We start from the raw sequence: 17,788 nt of genomic DNA, 5'->3' as shown, positions 1-17,788 counted from the left end.
GGAGAGGGGGAGAGGGAGAGAGGAAGAGAGAGGGAAAGAGAGAGAGAGGCAGGCTTCAGGGCACAGTTTGCCAACAGTTAACTGAAATCAATTACCCAGTCAGCTAAAGCTCCCTAAAAATTCAACCACACTCACAGGATGGCTAATGACGGCTAAAGACCACTTACCAAGGAGCCCCTGGGTGCTAAAGAACTGAAAAAGGAAAAGGAAAAAACAAAAACAAAAAAAACCCCAACCAGAATCAAATTAGCCACATGTGACTCTGAAAATGTAGCCTTTATTTCAGAGCCCATAGACACAGAGTAGCTGTTGAGTAGAGATACATAAAAAGACTCAAAACTGTTCTTTGGGAGTAGGAAAAAAGCCCAAAGCTGACTGGAAATCCAATGAAACAAATAACTATCCTTAGCAAGCAACAGACAACCAGACCTAAACCCTGAGGCCAAAAAGTACAGAAATAAGACTTAAATGCATTGACCTTCCCTGTCTGCCTTGAGTATTTATTAAACAACAACAACAACAAACCTCTCAGTCCAAGCAACAGGCTTAAATGGTTCATCTCTGGAAGAAAAGTAACAGAGTGCACTTGCACCTTGGAGTAGAAAAGTAACAGAGTGCTCTCTCTGTGCTAGGGATTTTCATCTCATATTTCATTTAATTATCACAACAATGCTTTCAGGAGAGTATCATCCTGTATTTAAAAATAAGGAAATTGATTCAAATGGGATGGTGAAAAAGTTCTGAAGCTGGATGGTGGTGACGGTTGCACAACAATTTGACTGTACCTAATGTCACTGAACTGTACACATAAAGTAGTTAAAATAGTAAATTTTATGTTACGTATATTTTACTATAATTTTTTTTTTAAAAGACTTTTAAAAAAGGGTAACTGGGGTTTAAAGAAGCAAATTTGCAGAAAGTCATAAAATCAGAATCTAGCCCAGGTCCTTAGACCATGCCTTTTTTTAACCTGTAAATGGGCTTTTGTAAGAATTAGAAGAAATAATGGATAAGCATATGGTTTATCAACTGAAATGTATTATATGAATAGAAAGTTTTCCTTTAAAGTCAGGTAACAGGGGAGTACTACTGAATCAGAATGTCAGAGTAGGAAAAACTTTATATCGAGACCATCTCATTCTGGGGTTGCAAATTCAACTACCTAGACAGGTCATGCAAGTGACCTAAATGATGAAGCTGCTCAGGAGTAAGAAAGGGAATTGAAAATGACAAACTGGGCCCTGCATAGAGAATGCTTCTGATGGGAAATTTGAGCCCAAATTTTCAAGAGAAAATGAAAATCTAGAATTGTGAACGCTCCTAATCATTAAACACTGACAATCAACTCAAAAATTCTGAAGTCTTGTGCCAGTCTACCTCACCCCCTAATCAAGTCCATGTGAAGATGTGGTCCATGGATTGCCAATTTAGAGTCTGGACTATGTCCCGTAGAAACCGGCCCCAAGATGTTAAGGACACTCAGAGGCCCTTCTAAAGTTTTGAAGAACTGCTACTAGCACTTAGCATACCTTCTGAATACAAAACTTCGGAATTTCAAACCCTGGGAGGTCTGTCAGTTTAATGCTCATGCAAAGGTGGGAAATCATGGTAGGAAGGAAAAGAAGGAAACAATGAAGAGGAATGAGACAGAACTGAGAAATTCTGGGTGTCCCCAACCATGCCCCATTTGGGAAACACTAGTGTCAGCAAATGGTTCAGGGATCAAAGACGGATTGGGGGTGGTAGGTAGCCCCTATAATTTGTCTGTGGCCAGATGGCCTTACTCATCCTGGGTCCTTCCCACCTTCCTGCCAGTGCCCAGAGATCAAAACTCAACGTTCTCCAGCATTTTGCAACCTGCTTCTTTAATGCCGAGATCAAAGGGGAACTTTTGTCCACGTTGTAAAAGAGAAACCAAGAGGCAACTTAATGCCTGTCTCTGCCTCCCCTGTACTTCCTGAGGGGATTAAGGGCACTTTTTAAAAAGGGATTCCTTAGAGAAACACATCAGAACCAAGGCCTGGTGTTGGCACCTCAGCACCAAGGACATAGTGGCTCCTGCAGAATACATGACGGGTGGGGCAACTAAAGAGATCAGTCAACACAAAGGACAAAAGCTTGAAAAGACCACAGGGACTATGTTTATGGAAAAAAACAATATCAATTTGATTTTACACACATATTAGCAAAAATCACCTTAAGGGCAAATATTCTAAATCACAGAATTTTCAACCTGGTATTTAGAAATCATCAAGTCCAAACCATAATATCACATAAGACATGTGGAAACAGACCAATAAAGCCAAAATAATTTGCCCTAGGCCACCGTGAATCAGTGGCAGTGCTGGGACTAAGCACAGGCTGCTTGCTGACTCCTGCCCCAGTGCTCCTTCCTCAATGGGCTGATGCCTACCCACATGTCAGGCCCAGGGGAGACAGCAACTTCCCGCACACAAGACTGGTGGCAGAGTTCAGGCAGGCCTCCTGCCTCCTGTTCTAGGACTCCACCATCCAGATTCCACCACTAAACAGTCCCCATGCCTCTGACTGAGATAGGGGACTGGCTAGGGCTGCCTCCATCTGCTCAAAGGAACTCTGAGGTCATTTAGTCCATTCTCCTGCCTCTGGACTGGATCAAACCCAAGGAAGCTCAAAACAGCGTGAACTGACCCAGCAATTTCACTCCTAGGAAAATATCCAAGAAAACTGAAAACACATTCACACACAAACTTGCACATGAATGTTCACAGCGATGTTATCCATAATAGTCAAAAAGTGGAAACAATCCTGATGCCTATCAATGGATAAAAGGATAAACAAAATATGGTTTATCTATACAATGGAATATTATTTGACATAAATGTCAAATACTGATACATGCTGCCAACATGGATTACCTTTGAAAACATTATGCTATGCTAAAAAAAAAAAAAAAAGCCAGATACAAAATACCATGTATTATATGATTTCAATTCTATGAAATGTCCGGAATAAGCCAATCTACAGACAGAAAGTAAATTAGTGGTTGCGGTGAACTGGAGGTGGGAGGGGTGCGAAGTGACTGCCAATGAGTTTCTTTTTGGGGTGATGAAAATGTTCTGGAAGTAAGACAGTGGTGAAGGTTGCACAACTTTGTGACTATACTAAAAACCCACCGAACTGTATACTTTAAAAGGGTGAATTTTATGGTATATGAACTATACCAATAAGGAAAAACATTAAAATCCAAAACATTATGAACGATGATATATGAGAGAGAAGTACACAAAATTTTATTCTCCAAATGGAGGTTTCTAGATTCCCGAGATGCCTACAAATGTACGCAATACACATTTCCCAAGTTCCACCACAATATTCCCCAAACCATATTCCACATGCTCAATATTTTCATAAAGTGATATACGAGCCTGCCTCTCACCTCAGACCCAGCTAGATCAACTCGGTATATCCTGTAACTTTATAAAGTCATCTAAACCCAGGGCAGAAGGCAGGCAGGAAAACCAGTGAGAACTTCAGTTTACACCAGCCATACTCCTATGACTGGAGAAGTCTGGTCCTGCAGGTTCAAGAAAGACCTGCTGTGATAACACAGACCTGACCTTTGGGGAAGAACCATTCACTAAAGAAAGGGAGGAGAGAGAAAAGCCCATAAATATTACCTCTTGAAACTTGCACCCACAACCCTAACTTTCAAAACAAAAGAACTGAAAATCCAGCCTGTTCCCACGGTCACTGAGTCCACTAGTTCAGTTCCTCTTTAGCTGTATGACTTGCCTTAGAAACCCATACACCCCCAAGCAGATCCCCATGTTTCCACCTCTGGTTATGAAATAGTCTGTGTGTAGGAGGGTGTGGAGACTGTTCTGACTTCCGTGTAATCAAGGGCTTGACAGAGACCAAACTCAAGTCTATCTGTAACCCCACTTTGCCTGTTACACATATCCCCATTATAAACTTGATTCTACATCTTTTCATTATTGCATTGAACATGAAGTTTCTTGTGTGTACCCTTTAAACTGGCTTCTGTGGATCACTGTATACATTATATCCTCAGTTTCTTGAAATTGGTTACTGTATTCACAGCACTTACCACTACTTGACAGTATCTTGTTCATGTACTTGTTTACTTATTCTCTCTGCAGACTAGAAAAAGCTCCACAATGTTAGGGACCTTGACCCTCTAATTCACAACTATATCCCTAGGTCTTAGCACAGAGCAGAAACACAAATATTTGTTGATTATATAAATGGATACCAAAATTATGTATTGCTAACTTACTGCCTCTTAAAAACCTAGTGCAATGCTGTAAGTGCCACTTTATTGAACGTTTTCCCTATGGCAAAAGAGAGTGTGACTCTTCCTGTTAAGCTTTTACACCATCTTGTTCTGAATGTGCTCCAGAAAAAAAAAATGGGTTTCAACATGCCACTTTTGGGATTTTACCCACTCATGGCGCAGACTGAAGTCTGACACCACAGAAACCAAGCAAGGCTGTGAAATCTTTTACCTAACCTCTGAGGCTGTACATAAGGAATCCCTCATTAAACAAAAAGCTTAAGTTACCAGTCGGTTAAGAGAAGAAGGGAAACTCATTGTCAGCCAATAACCTACCCTTGTTTGGAAAAAACCACCACCAAAAAATTTAAGCAAGAATCTTCCTTTGTTAAAGTCAAATGTCACTTCCTTTTCTCTGTCTTCCTTTGCCTTCACTTCTAGGATTATCTACTAAGGAAGCAACGTGCAGGAAGACCTAGAAAATCACTCTGGACTAAATGTCTTCAATTTGGGTTCTGATCTCTAGACAAGCAGAATGTGAGCTGAGCTTCTGGAAGAAAGGCCAGTCCTTCAGAGATCTACTTCCAGGGTTCTGTACCAGGAGCCAACAAGTTCTGACCCACTTTCCAGGCACACTGCACCCTTAGTCACACACACGATCCATCCTAACAAGCTCCGTCCTAATAAAACTTCATCCCTAACAGCTGTGTAGCCCTGTAGGGGCATGGGAAGGGCAGGCAGCCAGGCGGGGCTACTATGGTGTTTTTTAAAACGTAATACAGACCATCTATATCATAATCACTGGAGTGCTTATAAAAGTGTGGGTTCCTGGGCATCACCTAGCCCTACGGAATTAGAATCTTTGGAGGGGCTCAGGAAATTGCATTTTTAACATGCCTCCCCATATCTCTGCACAGTCTTATGCACAGTAAAGTTTGAGAACCAATGGGATAAAAGCTCCCCAAGAGAGGCAGGAAGTTGATAGAGGAGACAGGAAAAAATGGTTAGGGAAGTGTCTGGGGATGAAAGATGGGGGAAGAGGGGTAAGGACGTGCTCCATGGTAGCTGCAGTCAAGACGGGTGCGCGGTAGGAACAGGTGAGGGTTGAGGTAAGGACGGGGCTCTAGAAAAGATCCGAAACAGGGCTTGGGCTGGGAGGCTGGTCAGAGGTGAGGTCGTATTTGCGGACTGGTCAGCACAGGAGGCGGAGAGAGCAAGGTCTGGACGCGAGGGGGAGGAGCGAGGGTGAGAGACTAATGGGGGTGCTCTTCGGAGAAATCAAGGCTGGGTAGTGGAAACTGGAAAATGGGGGAGAGGGGTCACAAGAGGCGGAGACCAAAGCAGTAACAGAAACCGGCAGAGGCTGTAGCCAAGACCATTCCTCCGAACCAGTGCCTCCCCCAAAACTCTGGGCCTTGACAAGCCTTAGTGCGGGGCCAAGGCCGGGGAAGGGGGGAGTTTAGGTAAGACAAGCCCAAACAGGGATGTCCCTCAGGCCTGAGCTAGGGGATCCGGAGGTGGCTGAGGCCATGCATGGAGCGCCGGAAGGTCCTGGGATCCCCTGGAGAACCCAGCTCCGGCTCCGGCTCCCGGAGTCTCCTTCACTCACCATCGCCGCCGCCATCTTGGATCCACGTGTCGCCGTAATGACGTCAGCGGAAGTGGTGTTTCCCTGGTTACGGAGATCAACTCCGCGAGGTGCACCCTATTTCAGTCTCTCCTGTAGCTGCGGTCAGGAGCGGCAAAGGAGACTTAGCTCCTGATCGGTAGCCTGGTCTGGGCAGTCAAGTCGCTGATTAGAGGAAGAGAGAGGATGGTGTAACTATAGGAGCCATATTAGCTCCTGGCAGAGACTGCTCCTCCCCCTCCCTCACGGCATTGTGGGTAATGGGAGCGTGCGTAAACGCTGTTGTTCTTTGGGCGCCATCTTTACTATTGGCAGGAAGACTCGTTGCCAGGGTTACCTGAGGTCTTGATTTGGGTGAGTGGGATGGGTACCAGGGCTCCAATAACAGCTCAACTCAGAGAATAATTTGTAATTATATATTGAATTACTTGCTTGACTATACTGTATCCTCTCAAATAGAGTGTAATCCCTGAGAGTGGGATCCTGTCTTTTATTTAACCTCGTTCTGCTTCATTCTCATCTGTAAAATGGGGAGGAAATTATTATAATACCTTCATTCTAGTTTTATGATGAGGATCCAGTGACATAATGTTACACAGCATGTATCCAATAAATAACTGTCATTATATTCTTATGTATACTTTCGGGCATATGGCAAGTGCTTGATACAAACACCATTAAATGAAGGAATGAAAACAGCAAATTTAGTAGAGAAAGACATCTTTGAATGTGGACTTCACAATGTGCTAGTTAGATCAGTATGTGGCTCGAGGCAAGTCACTCAACCTTCCTAAGCGTCAGTTTCCACTATCTGGAAAAGGAGACTTGAAGAGTCATGGAGTTAAAATTGGGAGAGAACTGAAAATTCATTTGGTCCATGTAATACTGTAAAGTGGATACGGTACCAGTGCTGTCTGTGACTGTTTCAGAAAGTTGTTAAAAGATAATAATGATTGATAATAGTAATAAACCCTTACTGACCATTTGCCGTGTGGTGCAGCATTTAGCATTATGTTTAAACCATTCATAAAACTCTCTTATCTAATATTGCCTTTTGGCAGGGGGCAGTTGAACTCTAACCCCCACCTATGAGCACCACTGTAGTGGATTGTCCCCAAAGATGATTGCCAACAAGTCCTCCCATCTTTGCATGAGCATGCAAAAAAAGAGATTCTTTTTCTCTTCTCTTTGAATCTGGCTGGTTATGTCACTTGCTTTGACCAATACAATGTGGTACAAATGACTTTGCCAGTTCTGGGTCTTAGCTTTAAGAGGCTTGGCAGCTTCCACCATCTTGGGTCTAAAGAAGTCTCGCTACCCTGCTGGAGAGCCACATGGAGAGGAAGGGAGGCCCAGCCAACTCCTCAAGACATTTTAGAAACTCCAGCTGAGCACTAGAATTATGAATGAGGTCATTTTGGACATTCGAACCCTAGCTGAACTGGCAGCTGAATGCAGCCACATGCATAACCTCATCCAACACCATGTGGAACAGAAAAACTGTCCAGCTGAGTCTAATTCTAGATTTTGGAGTGCTTTCTCATGTAGCAATAGATAATTGAAACACACACTCATTAACTCTTGTGATCTGTGTAACCATCCTGAAGAGTAGCAGAACAGATGTTATCCCCACAGGGATAGAAAGCTTGAGAGACTAGAACAGACTTGCCTGGAGTCTCATAGCTAGTAAGCCATAGATTCCAAACTTGCACCCAGTTCTCCTGGAGCTTGAATCCTGAGTATTTCCCATAATTTCTGTATGCCTGAAGAGGGATGACTGATGAGGGACAAAGGTCCATAACTGTCATATTATTCCTCAGTATTTCCGTTCTTCTCCTCCTAATACTTTCTATTTTTCCCAAAGGGCTTTCATATCCCAATTTCCTTCAGTAACATACACCGGCATCCTGGAGCAGCCTGCCTGAGCAGATCCCATCCCTACCTCTCACTAGCTCCATCAGGTGAGTAAATTTCTTTTTTTTCTTAAAAAAAAAAAAAGTTTTTATTGTGGTAAAATACACATCATATAAAATTTACCATTTTAATTGCTTTTAAATATACAATTCAGTAGTATCAAGTATATTCACAATATTATGCAATCATCACCACCATCCATCTCCAGAACTTTTCATCATCCTAAACCAGAACTCTGAACTCTGTACTCTGTACTCATTAAATACTAACTCTTGCCCCCTGGCTCTGGTAACCACTATTCTACTTTCTGCCTATGAAGCTGCCTAATTCTAAATACCTCATATAAATGGAATGATTCAATATTTGTCCTTTCGTGTCTGGCTTATTTCACTTAGCATAATATTTTCTGGTTTCATCCATGTTGTAGCATGTATCAGGATTTCATTCCTTTTTAAGGCATTTAGGTCGTTTCTACCTTTCGGCTATTGTGAATAATGCTGCTATGAAAATGGGTATACAAATATCTGTTCCAGCCCCTGCTTTCAGTTCTTTGGGCATGTACTCAATAGTGGAATTGCTGAATCATATGGTAATTCTGTGTTTAATTTCTTGAGGAACTGTCATACTATCTTCCACAATGGCTACGCTATTTTGCATTCCCACCAGCAATGCACAAGAGTTCCAATTTCTTCACATACTCACCAACACTTATTTTTGTTGTTGTTGTTTTTAATAATACCCATCCTAATGGGTGTGAAGATGGGCAAGTTTCTTAACCTCTCTAAACCTCAACTTCCTCATCTGTAGAGCATGTGTCATAAAAGACCTTACCTAATAGGATGGTTATGTGGACTGAATAACTCAGTATATGTCAAAACCTTAGACTAATGTCTATCACATGATAAGTGCTATACTATATACATGTTTACTACTATTATTATTATTATTTTGACATCAGTAGGACAGGCCTTCTTATCTTTGGAATGATAGAGACATTAAGATAAAGAGATGTTGAGGAACTTGGACAAGGTAACCCAATGAATCAGAAGGGGGCTAAGGGTTGACTCAAAACCATTGAGTCTCATCCATGCCTCTGCTGTGCCAGACAAAACCAAACCCAAACCAAAAGGCTCTTAGAGTATCATCAGGGCATATGGTTCCAGATACCTGCAAAAATACTTCTCTAAGGAGAATGGGAGGGTGGGCCTGGGCTTAGAGGAAGCAAATCTGATCCTTAGTTATCTCCAGGGAGAAGGGTAGTATGCATTAATCTATGTCCTTCTCACACTGGCTTCACTTACTTATTGCTGCATAACTCACCACCCTAAAATTTAGCAGCTCAAAACAATGATATTTTATTTCTCTTGATTCTGTGGGTTGGCAATCTGGGCAATTCTGATGATATCACCTGAGATCTCTCACATACTCTCATCTGACGGCTCAACTGGGGCTGGAGGGTACAAGATGGCCTCATATGTGTGGGTGGTTGGTGCTGGCTATCAGATAGGACTCTCCATCCACGAGGTCTCTTATCCCCAAGTAGGTAGCTTAGGCTTCTTCACATTGTGGTCTCAGGTTCATGAGGGTGAGAGTGAAAGCTGTGAGGCTCTTCCTAAGGCCTAAGCTACAGAACTTCTGTAGCATCAGTTCTGCCATATTGTAGTGGTCAAAATAAGTCATAAGGTCAGTCCAGAGTCAAAGTAGGAGAGGATCACACAAAAGCATGAGTTTAAGGAGGTGTGATTTGTTTGTGACATCCTTGCCTGGGTCACCCTCCTCTCTCTCACCTAGTAGGCTTCTGTGGTAGCCTACTATCCGTTTTCCCTACTGCTACTCCTGTCACCTCGAATCTCTAGTCTGCACTTAACAGTTAAAGCAGACTTTTGAAAACAAGAATCGAAAAAAAAAAAAAAATCAGATGATGTCTCTCCCATTTAAAACTCTCAAGGGCTTCCTATTGCAATTCACATAAAATCTCAAGTCCTCACCCTGGCCTGCAATGCCCTGCATGATCTGGCCTTATCTCCTATTATTTTCCCCTTCACTCACCTGGCTCCAGCCACACAGACCTTCCTGGAATTCGCTGAGCTCATGTTCACCTCAGGGCCTTTGTACTTGCAGTTTCTTCTGTCTGGAATCCTCTTTCTGGAATTTTGTGTGGTTAGCTCTTTCTCATGTTTAGGTCTCCGCTCAACTGACTGTCACCTCCTCAGAGAGGTTTTCCCTGGCCACACATATATATAGGTATAATTTGGTTATTTGTTATAGTCCACCTCCCAAGAAGGCTTGTACTGGGTCTATATTGTTCCCAATTGTGCCCCTATTAAATATGTACTGAAAAAAGTATTTGTTGAGTGTTTGCATTATGGATGAATCTCAAGCCATACTCTGTCAGTTGGGAATAGATCCAACTGTAAGGGAGATTCCCCTCCCCCACCCAAATAACAGTGGCTCAACAAGATGGAAGTTTACTTTCCTCTGTATTAATTTGGTGTCCCCAGAAGCCCACCCTGAGACAAGGATTCGAGCAAAAGTAGTTTATTTGAGAGGTGAAGGGATATTAGAAGGTAATGGTGTACCAGAATTATACTGCCGATAGTTAAATTTTCAGGAATTTTGTGAGCTGATTGTTGAACATAGGCATTATTGAAAATTAAATTATAGAAATTGAAAATTAAATAAATGATATTAAAATAAAAACATTTGATATTTAAAACATACTACTTCCTAATAATTTTGCTATATTTTACTAGTATCTATGCTCTTGAGTTACATACATCTATTTTATGTGTACAATAGTCATACCGTGAAATGGTGTGCCCCTGCACATCTCTTTCCAGCCATGTGTTCCATGGTATTAGGTTGGTAGCAGAGCAACATACCCATTAACACAGTGGGCACAGTGCACAAGGGCCACCGTACTTTTAGGACCATAAAAATGTTTAAAAGAAATTAATTTCTTTTGAAGTCAGAAGGAAAAAACTGTGGGGTTGAAGAAATGTTTTCATATGTAATATTAAAATATTCATCTGTGTGTCAATGCAGTTGTTGACTATCATTTATATTTAATTTAATATATATTTTATTTATAAATATATAATATCTATCCCATGAAGCCCATGAAAGTCATAATGCAGTTCTAGTCGGTATCTTGAAATTGGCTGTGGTAGGACTATTTACACCACAAAAATCAGCAAATGATACAAATCAGGACTTGAATTATTGTTTTGCTAGCAAAATTTTTTCTGTAAAAGGCCTGATAATAAATATTTCAGGCTTTAAAGACCGTGTGTTTAGGTCACAACTACTCAACTCTGCCCTGTGGTACAAGAGCTGCTACAGACAATAAATAATGATGTGGCTGTGTTCCAATAACATAGTTTGCCAAACCCAGGACTAGACTTAAAGTGATAGAGAAAATGTTAATAATGCAGATGAAACTAAATGTATCGTGTCTATAGCTGTCACATTGTGATTAGCACAAAAATGTGACAGTATTAGAAACTCTTACCTTATTCAGCAAACAAGTTCCTCATCTCATCGACTAATGAGTGAAGAGATACGTACTTCATTATTTCATTTTCATCTTATTCATGAATATAAGTGAAACTGTCAACTCAGCTTTATGTCAGAACTATACTTGGAGAGGGAATGTTGTCAAGCAGGTTACCACTGTGGGTAACTGAAGTTTAATACTATTGGGAAACCCTGGGAAACAACACAAAATACCCACTTCACAGTTATCCCAAAGGGGCAAGGGAGCTGGGGCATTTATACACCAACTCCCAAAAGTCATTAATCTCAGAGGGTGTTGATTCTTAGCACTTTTGGCTTTCTTAGAACACTGGTAGCTGAGGCTTTGTGCAGTTTTAGAAAAAAAGCTCTCAGGATGCAGGTGATGGCAGCTAAAAGCCCAGCTCACTTTAAGGGACACTGACAGTGCATGCCACACCCTCTTGAGGACTGTCCTCGCCGATGTGGTGGCTGTACTTAAAATACCTTCAGAGATCCAGGCTCCATCTAGCTTTGCCATCCCTAGAATTAATTCATTTTCCTCAGGGTCCAAGATGGCAGCTAGAGCTCCAGCCTTCACATGTACATTCTAGGCAGCACAATAGAAAAGGAGATGAAAAATAAGGAGCAAAAGAGCCTCTATCAGTTGTCTTTTAAGAAAGGACCCTGAAAAGTGCTATTCCATACTTCCACTTACAACCCCTTGATTGGAACTTAATCACATTACCACACTTCGCTGCAAAGAGAATAAGAAATATAGTCTTCATTCTGGGTAGTCACATGCTCCTGATAAAAAAATTCTATTTCTCTAGAAGAAGGGGGAATATGGATATGGGGACAACTAGCAGTCACTGCCAAAAGGGAAGGGATGCAAATAGAATGCAAATTGATATATCCTCATGTCAGATATACTGGGTTTTGTGTGGACATAAGTTTTTAATTCTTTTAGGTAAATATCAAGGAATGCGTTGCTGGATTGTGTAGTAAGAGTATTTAGGTTTATAAGAATATGCCAATGTCTTCCAAAGTGGCTGACCCATTTTTTCCCCAGCTTTATTGCAGTATAATAGATAATTAATTGCTCATATTTACATCGTACACATCAATGAGTTTTTTCAATTATAGTTGGCATAGAATATTATTCTATATAATATAATATCTTCCCCCTTACATAGTTTTTACATTGTTGACTATTTTCCTTATGCTACCCTTTATATCTCCATGACTATTTTGTATCTATCCATTTGTGCTTCTTAATCCCTTTGCCCTTTTCACCATCCCCCCAACCCTCCTTCTGTCTAGTAGCCCTTAAAATATCCTCTGTATCTATGAGTTTGTTACCATTTTTGCTGCTGCTGTTTATTTTGTTCTTTAGATTCCACGTGTACATGAAATCATGTGATATTTGTCTTTATCTGACTTACTTCATTCAGTGCTATACCCTCTAGGTCCATCAAGACAATATCTTTTTCCATCCCCTTCCTTTTAGTCTGTGTGTCTTTTAATCTGAAGTGAGTCTCTTGTAGGCAGCATATGTAGGGGTTTTGTTTTCTTATCCATTCAGCTTCCCTATCTTTTGGTTGGAGCACTTAATTCTTTTCCATTTGAGGTACTTGTTGATAAATATGTAGTTATTACCATTCTTTATTCATGTTTTCGATACATGTTTTTTCTTTTTAAAGAAGTCTCTCCTACATTCCTGTAATATTGGCTTGGTATTGATGAATTCCTTTAGCTTATTTTTGTCTGGGGAGCTCTTTATCTGTCCTTAGACTGTAAATCATAACTTTGCCAGATAAAGTATTCTTGGTTGTAGATCCTGGGTTTTCAGCACTTAAATATTTCTGCCAAGCCCTTCTGTCCTGCAGTGTTTCTTTTGAGAAATCAAATTCCAGCCATATGGGAGCTTATAGGTAAATAACTGCTTTTCTCTTGCTGCTTTTAAGATTCTCTCTTTGTATTTAACCTTTGGCATTTTCATCATGACGTGTCTTGGTGTGGGTCTCTTTGGGTTCATTTTTTGGGGGACTCTGAGCTTCCTGGGGTTGTATGTCTATTTTCTTCACCAGCTGAGGGAAGTTTTCCACCATTATTTCTTCAAATATATATTCAACTTCTTGTTCTCCCTCTTCAGGTACCCCTATGACACGGATGTTGTTACCCTTAATTTTGTACCATAGGCTTCTTAAATTATTATTGTATTCTTGGTTACTTTTTTCTTGTCGTTCTGATTGGGTGTCCTTGGCTCTCCAGTCCTCTATTGATGGTTCGATCCTCTTCTTCATCCACTCTGTTGATTCTCTCTAATATACTCATCTCAGGTAATGTATTCTTCATTTCTGATTGGTTCCCTTTTATAATTTCATTTATATATATATATATATATATATATATATATATATAAATATAATATAATATAAATATATAATATATATATTATCTCTTTTAAAAATATATATATATTTAAATATATAGATATTTTATCTCTTTTTTAAAGTTCTCACTAAGTTCATCCTGAGAGGGGTTCACCTGCTGGCCAAGTTTAGCTCCAGCCTGTGTCCCTCCAGGGCCACCTGTTAAGATTCAGCAAGTAATCCACAGATGCTGTGCTTATAGTTGACTCAGTGGCTGTACCATTTTGTAATCCTGTCAGCAATGAATGAGAGTTCCTGTTGCTCCACATCCTCAACAGCATTTGGTGTTGTCAGTGTTCTGGATTATGGCCATTCAAATAAGTGTGTAGTGGTATCTCATTGTTTTTAAAAATTTGTATTTCTCTAATGATATATGATGTTGAGTATCTTTTCATATGTTTATTTCCCATCTGCATAGCTTCTTTTGTGAGGTGTCTATTCAGGTCTTTTGTCCGTTTTAAAATTGGGTCGTTTGTTTTTTTATTGTTGAGTTTTAAGAGTTCTTTGTATATTTTGGATATCAGTCTTTTGTCAGATCTTTGTTTTGCAAATATTTTTTCTCAGATTGGAGCTTGTTTTTTTCATTTTCTTAATGCTGTCTTTCTCAGAGCAGAGTTTTTAATTTTAATTAAGTCCAATTTATCAATTTTTTCTTTCGTGGATAATGCTTTTAGTGTTGTGTCTATGCCCATGTTTCTACCTCTCTTTCCTGTGACCAGAGGGCTAAATCAGAGTGTAGGGCAATGTAAACTGATAGAGCAAGAGGACATGAATTAACTCTTTGATCTTGTCCACAAAGTAATAGGCTCCAACTCTTGAGATCATGTCTCAGTCAGCTATTTCTGTAATAATTCTATGTAACAAAACAACTCTCAAACTCCAAGACTTATAATATTAAGCATTTACTCCTCTCTTCCATATCCACAGGTCACCTGGGGTTCAGTTGATTGAGGCTGGGCTCAGCTAGATTTAACTCCAAGCTGCGAGTTGGGTCTACATCTACTCCACATGACACACATCTTTCTCGGACCATGTTCTTTTCAGGGAAAAAAGATGGAGGGCAAGCCAGCCTCACAAGTACATTTTAAGCCTCTGCTTGTGTCACATCTTCTAATATCCCATTGGCTAAAGTGTCTCATGGCCAAGCTCTACATCAACTCCTAACTGAACAGCAGTTGAATGTACCACAATCATGAGTTCAAATTCCTTTCACAAGATCCTGGTTACTGCTTTCAGATACTCAAAGATACATCCCAAACCAGAAAGCAAGAGAGAAATTCAATTACTAACTAGGTAAGTTGAAACACTGATAGCTTTATTTTCCACTGTTCTTCTACTCAGTTCCTAAGGTTAGACTCTGTGCTACTCAGGGGTACAAAAATCAATTTAGTTTAGGGTTCCATGGGACCCTAGCGGGTGCTGTGAAATAAATCCTTCAGGGAATGCAATAATACAGAAAGGTGTCATTTGCTCTCCATCCCACTGTCACATCTTCTCATTGCTCCTCTGACAGCAAAAGCTATCTGCCAGGGACTTTTAACTGAGACAAAGTGCAGAAAGGGCCCACCAGCACCGTCTTCTCTGCTTCCTTCCCAGATCTCCCTCCCCTCCACTGAGAGCTTCTCATACAGGGTACCAGATACCTCTCAGCAGTCACATCTCCAAACCCCAGGATTCTTGCAGTATGAACAATACAACTTTGATGGCTTCTTGGCCATGGGAAATACCCTTGGTGCCGGGGGAGATCCAGACCAACCAGCTCATGTGGCAATGTGGCTTGGCAGGAGAGTCAGGGGCCCTGATCACAAAAAATCATTCTTGTCATCCTGGTAGACCCAGCTCCTCAGAGACAAAAACCCATCCAGCGTCCCAGCGCCAGTGAGATAGGAAGAATGATGCCCTCCTCCCAAAGATGTCCACATCCTAATCCTCGGAACCTGTGAAGATGTTATCTTACACCACAAAAGGGACTTTACAGATACAATTAAGGGTCTTGAGATAGAAGATTAGTCTGGATTATCCAGGTGGGTTCAGTATAAATACAGGGCCCCTTACAAGTGAAAGAGGGAGGCAGCAGACTCAGAGAAGGACAAGGAGATGTGATGACTGGAGCAGAGTCTGGAGTAAGGAGCGGAGAGAAACCACAAGTCAAGGAATGCGGCACATTCCAAAAGCTAGAAAAGAATCCATTTCCTTAAATGGATTCTTCCCTAGTGCCTCCGGAGGCATGCAGCCCTGCCAACCCAGTTCAGAATTCTGAAGAACTCTGGATCTGTAAGATAATAAATTTGTGTCATTTTAAACCACAAGTTTGTGGTAATTTGTTACAGCAGCAATAGGGAACTAACACAGCCAGTAGCTATTTTGCAGCAGTTAGAAAATTTTGAGTATTAAACCCCTACTACTACTCTTGGGGAAGGGCCTTCCCCAATTCTGACTTGTCACCAGCAAAAAGGCAAATAGATATTCAGGGACTGGAAGAAAAGCCAACCTGTCAGTAAAAGCTTTAGCATTTGTATCTTTTATTTAAATATTTATTTCATTATTTTTAAAGTTTCCCATCTAAACCACAGCTGTAACTGGAATCCAGCTGTCCCAGGCAATAGAAATATCCAGCTGGGGTCTCTTGAGAATGGCAGATTGTGGATCACTAGAGTCAAAAAGATTGTCCAGTCCAACCCACCCACTTGACAGATGAGGAACTGTTACTGGAGTGAGAGTAGGTGTCTGGGAGTGGAAAGGGTGAGCAGGTACTGTGAAGACGGTGCTGGAGCTACCTCAGAGGCATCACCTAAGCGCCTGGTCCTACCCGTCATGGCTGCTGTTGGTACTGGCTCTCAGTGGCCGTGTAGAAGTCTTCCAGCACACTCTGGATATATTCGAAGGTGGGCCGCTCCTCAGGGCGGTTCTTCCAGCAGCGAGTCATGATGTTATAGAGCTCCTCCGGACAATGCTCTGGTCGGGGCATCCGGTATCCATGCTCCAGTGCCCGGATTACCTCAGGGTTTGACCTCCCTGAGAAAGAGCCATGGAATCAAAAAGGGAAGGATGGGGGAAAGGAGTGCAGGGGTGGCAGATGCTGTTGCCTCCCCAACAGCCATCACTCCCCACTTCCTCTTGGGAGTTAAGCCCCTCCCACTGCGAAAGCTAGATACTCTCTTCCCCAGCCTCCCCTGCAGTGAGAGCAGGGGCATGGCACCGAGTTTTGGCCAGTGGGAGTAGAGGGGAGTCTCCTAGGAGACTTCCAGGAAAGGTTTTCCTCCCTGATGAAAAGAGACTTCAGAGGACAAACAGTTCCTCCTTCCTTTAGACATTCAGACGATGTGATCCTTGGAGCTACAGTAGCCATCTGACCACATGAGGAAGACAATCTTAGAGAAACTAACCCAGAGTCCTCAGATTCCTCAGGGGTACAAAATCAATTTAGTATACGATTCTATGGGACCCTGGTGGGCGCTGTGATATAAATCCTTCAGGGAATGCAATACTGCTGAGCGGCTGAACTAACCAGTCACCAATGCCAGACTCCTTACTATGGGGAATGATAACTTGCCTATCACTTCCATCACTCTGAGTCTTTTAGTTTGTTACTTGCAGCGTAATCCACCCTAATGGATACAGGGTTCCAAAAGCCACTGCCTGATGTTTCCTGGTGTCTCCTCAAGACAAAACAGTCAGGTAGCCAGACTTAATGTCACCCTATGTATGAGTGGGACCATTTCCTTGTTTAATTAAAGTTTGTTAGTTATCCTTAAGAACAACCACTTAACTGTCTGTGATCCCAATTTTATATTACCAGTCTTGAACTCCAAATTCACATATCCAAGTGCTTCCTCGAACATCTTTACTTGGATGTCTACAAGTCACCTCCAATTTAACTGGACTAAAACAGAACCCTTGAATTCCTATCCCTAGACCATCACCTATCTAGTCATTCAATTAAACCATGAGAACTATCCTTGATTCTTTGCTCTTCCTCACCTTCCACATCAGCAAGTCACATCTTTTCTTCTTTTAAAATGTAGCACCGTCCCATCAACTTAC

General features: G+C 41.5%; 2 protein-coding genes and 1 long non-coding RNA gene across 6 annotated transcripts in view; 1 reads left to right on the top strand and 2 right to left on the bottom strand.

Annotated features, from left to right (window-relative positions):
* The window catches only part of TM9SF4 (transmembrane 9 superfamily member 4), a 49,731-nt gene extending 43,605 nt beyond the window's left edge, over positions 1-6,126 (bottom strand). Inside the window, exon 1 of one of the 2 annotated variants that reach the window (XM_039864041.1) lies at positions 5,886-6,126. In XM_039864041.1, coding sequence (XP_039719975.1) covers positions 5,886-5,900 — 15 coding nt within the window. In that variant the 5' untranslated portion in view covers positions 5,901-6,126. The remainder of the gene's footprint in view (positions 1-5,885) is intronic. The other variant, XM_039864042.1, reaches the window with a different exon arrangement.
* On the top strand, positions 5,103-16,053 carry LOC120603532 (uncharacterized). Of its 3 annotated transcripts, none has more exons than XR_005653038.1 (4): positions 5,103-5,385; positions 5,772-6,257; positions 7,768-7,864; positions 14,672-16,053. It is a non-coding gene; the product is annotated as an uncharacterized LOC120603532 (long non-coding RNA). The 3 variants fall into 3 exon arrangements; XR_005653037.1 differs by lacking the exon at positions 5,772-6,257 and having other exon boundaries at positions 5,124-5,385; positions 14,672-15,037; positions 15,341-16,053; XR_005653036.1 differs by lacking the exon at positions 5,772-6,257 and having other exon boundaries at positions 5,157-5,385.
* Positions 16,054-16,249: 196 nt separating this feature from the next.
* Positions 16,250-17,788, bottom strand: part of HCK (HCK proto-oncogene, Src family tyrosine kinase) — a 33,839-nt gene continuing 32,300 nt past the window's right edge. The window contains exon 13 of the mRNA XM_039864043.1: positions 16,250-16,759. Coding sequence (XP_039719977.1) covers positions 16,557-16,759 — 203 coding nt within the window. The 3' untranslated portion in view covers positions 16,250-16,556. The remainder of the gene's footprint in view (positions 16,760-17,788) is intronic.

Source organism: Pteropus medius, unplaced genomic scaffold, assembly GCF_902729225.1.
Source record: "Pteropus medius unplaced genomic scaffold, Ma_sr-lr_union100, whole genome shotgun sequence".
In the NCBI taxonomy this organism is placed as follows: Eukaryota; Metazoa; Chordata; class Mammalia; order Chiroptera; family Pteropodidae; genus Pteropus; species Pteropus medius.
This window is presented reverse-complemented; position numbering and strand designations above follow the sequence as displayed.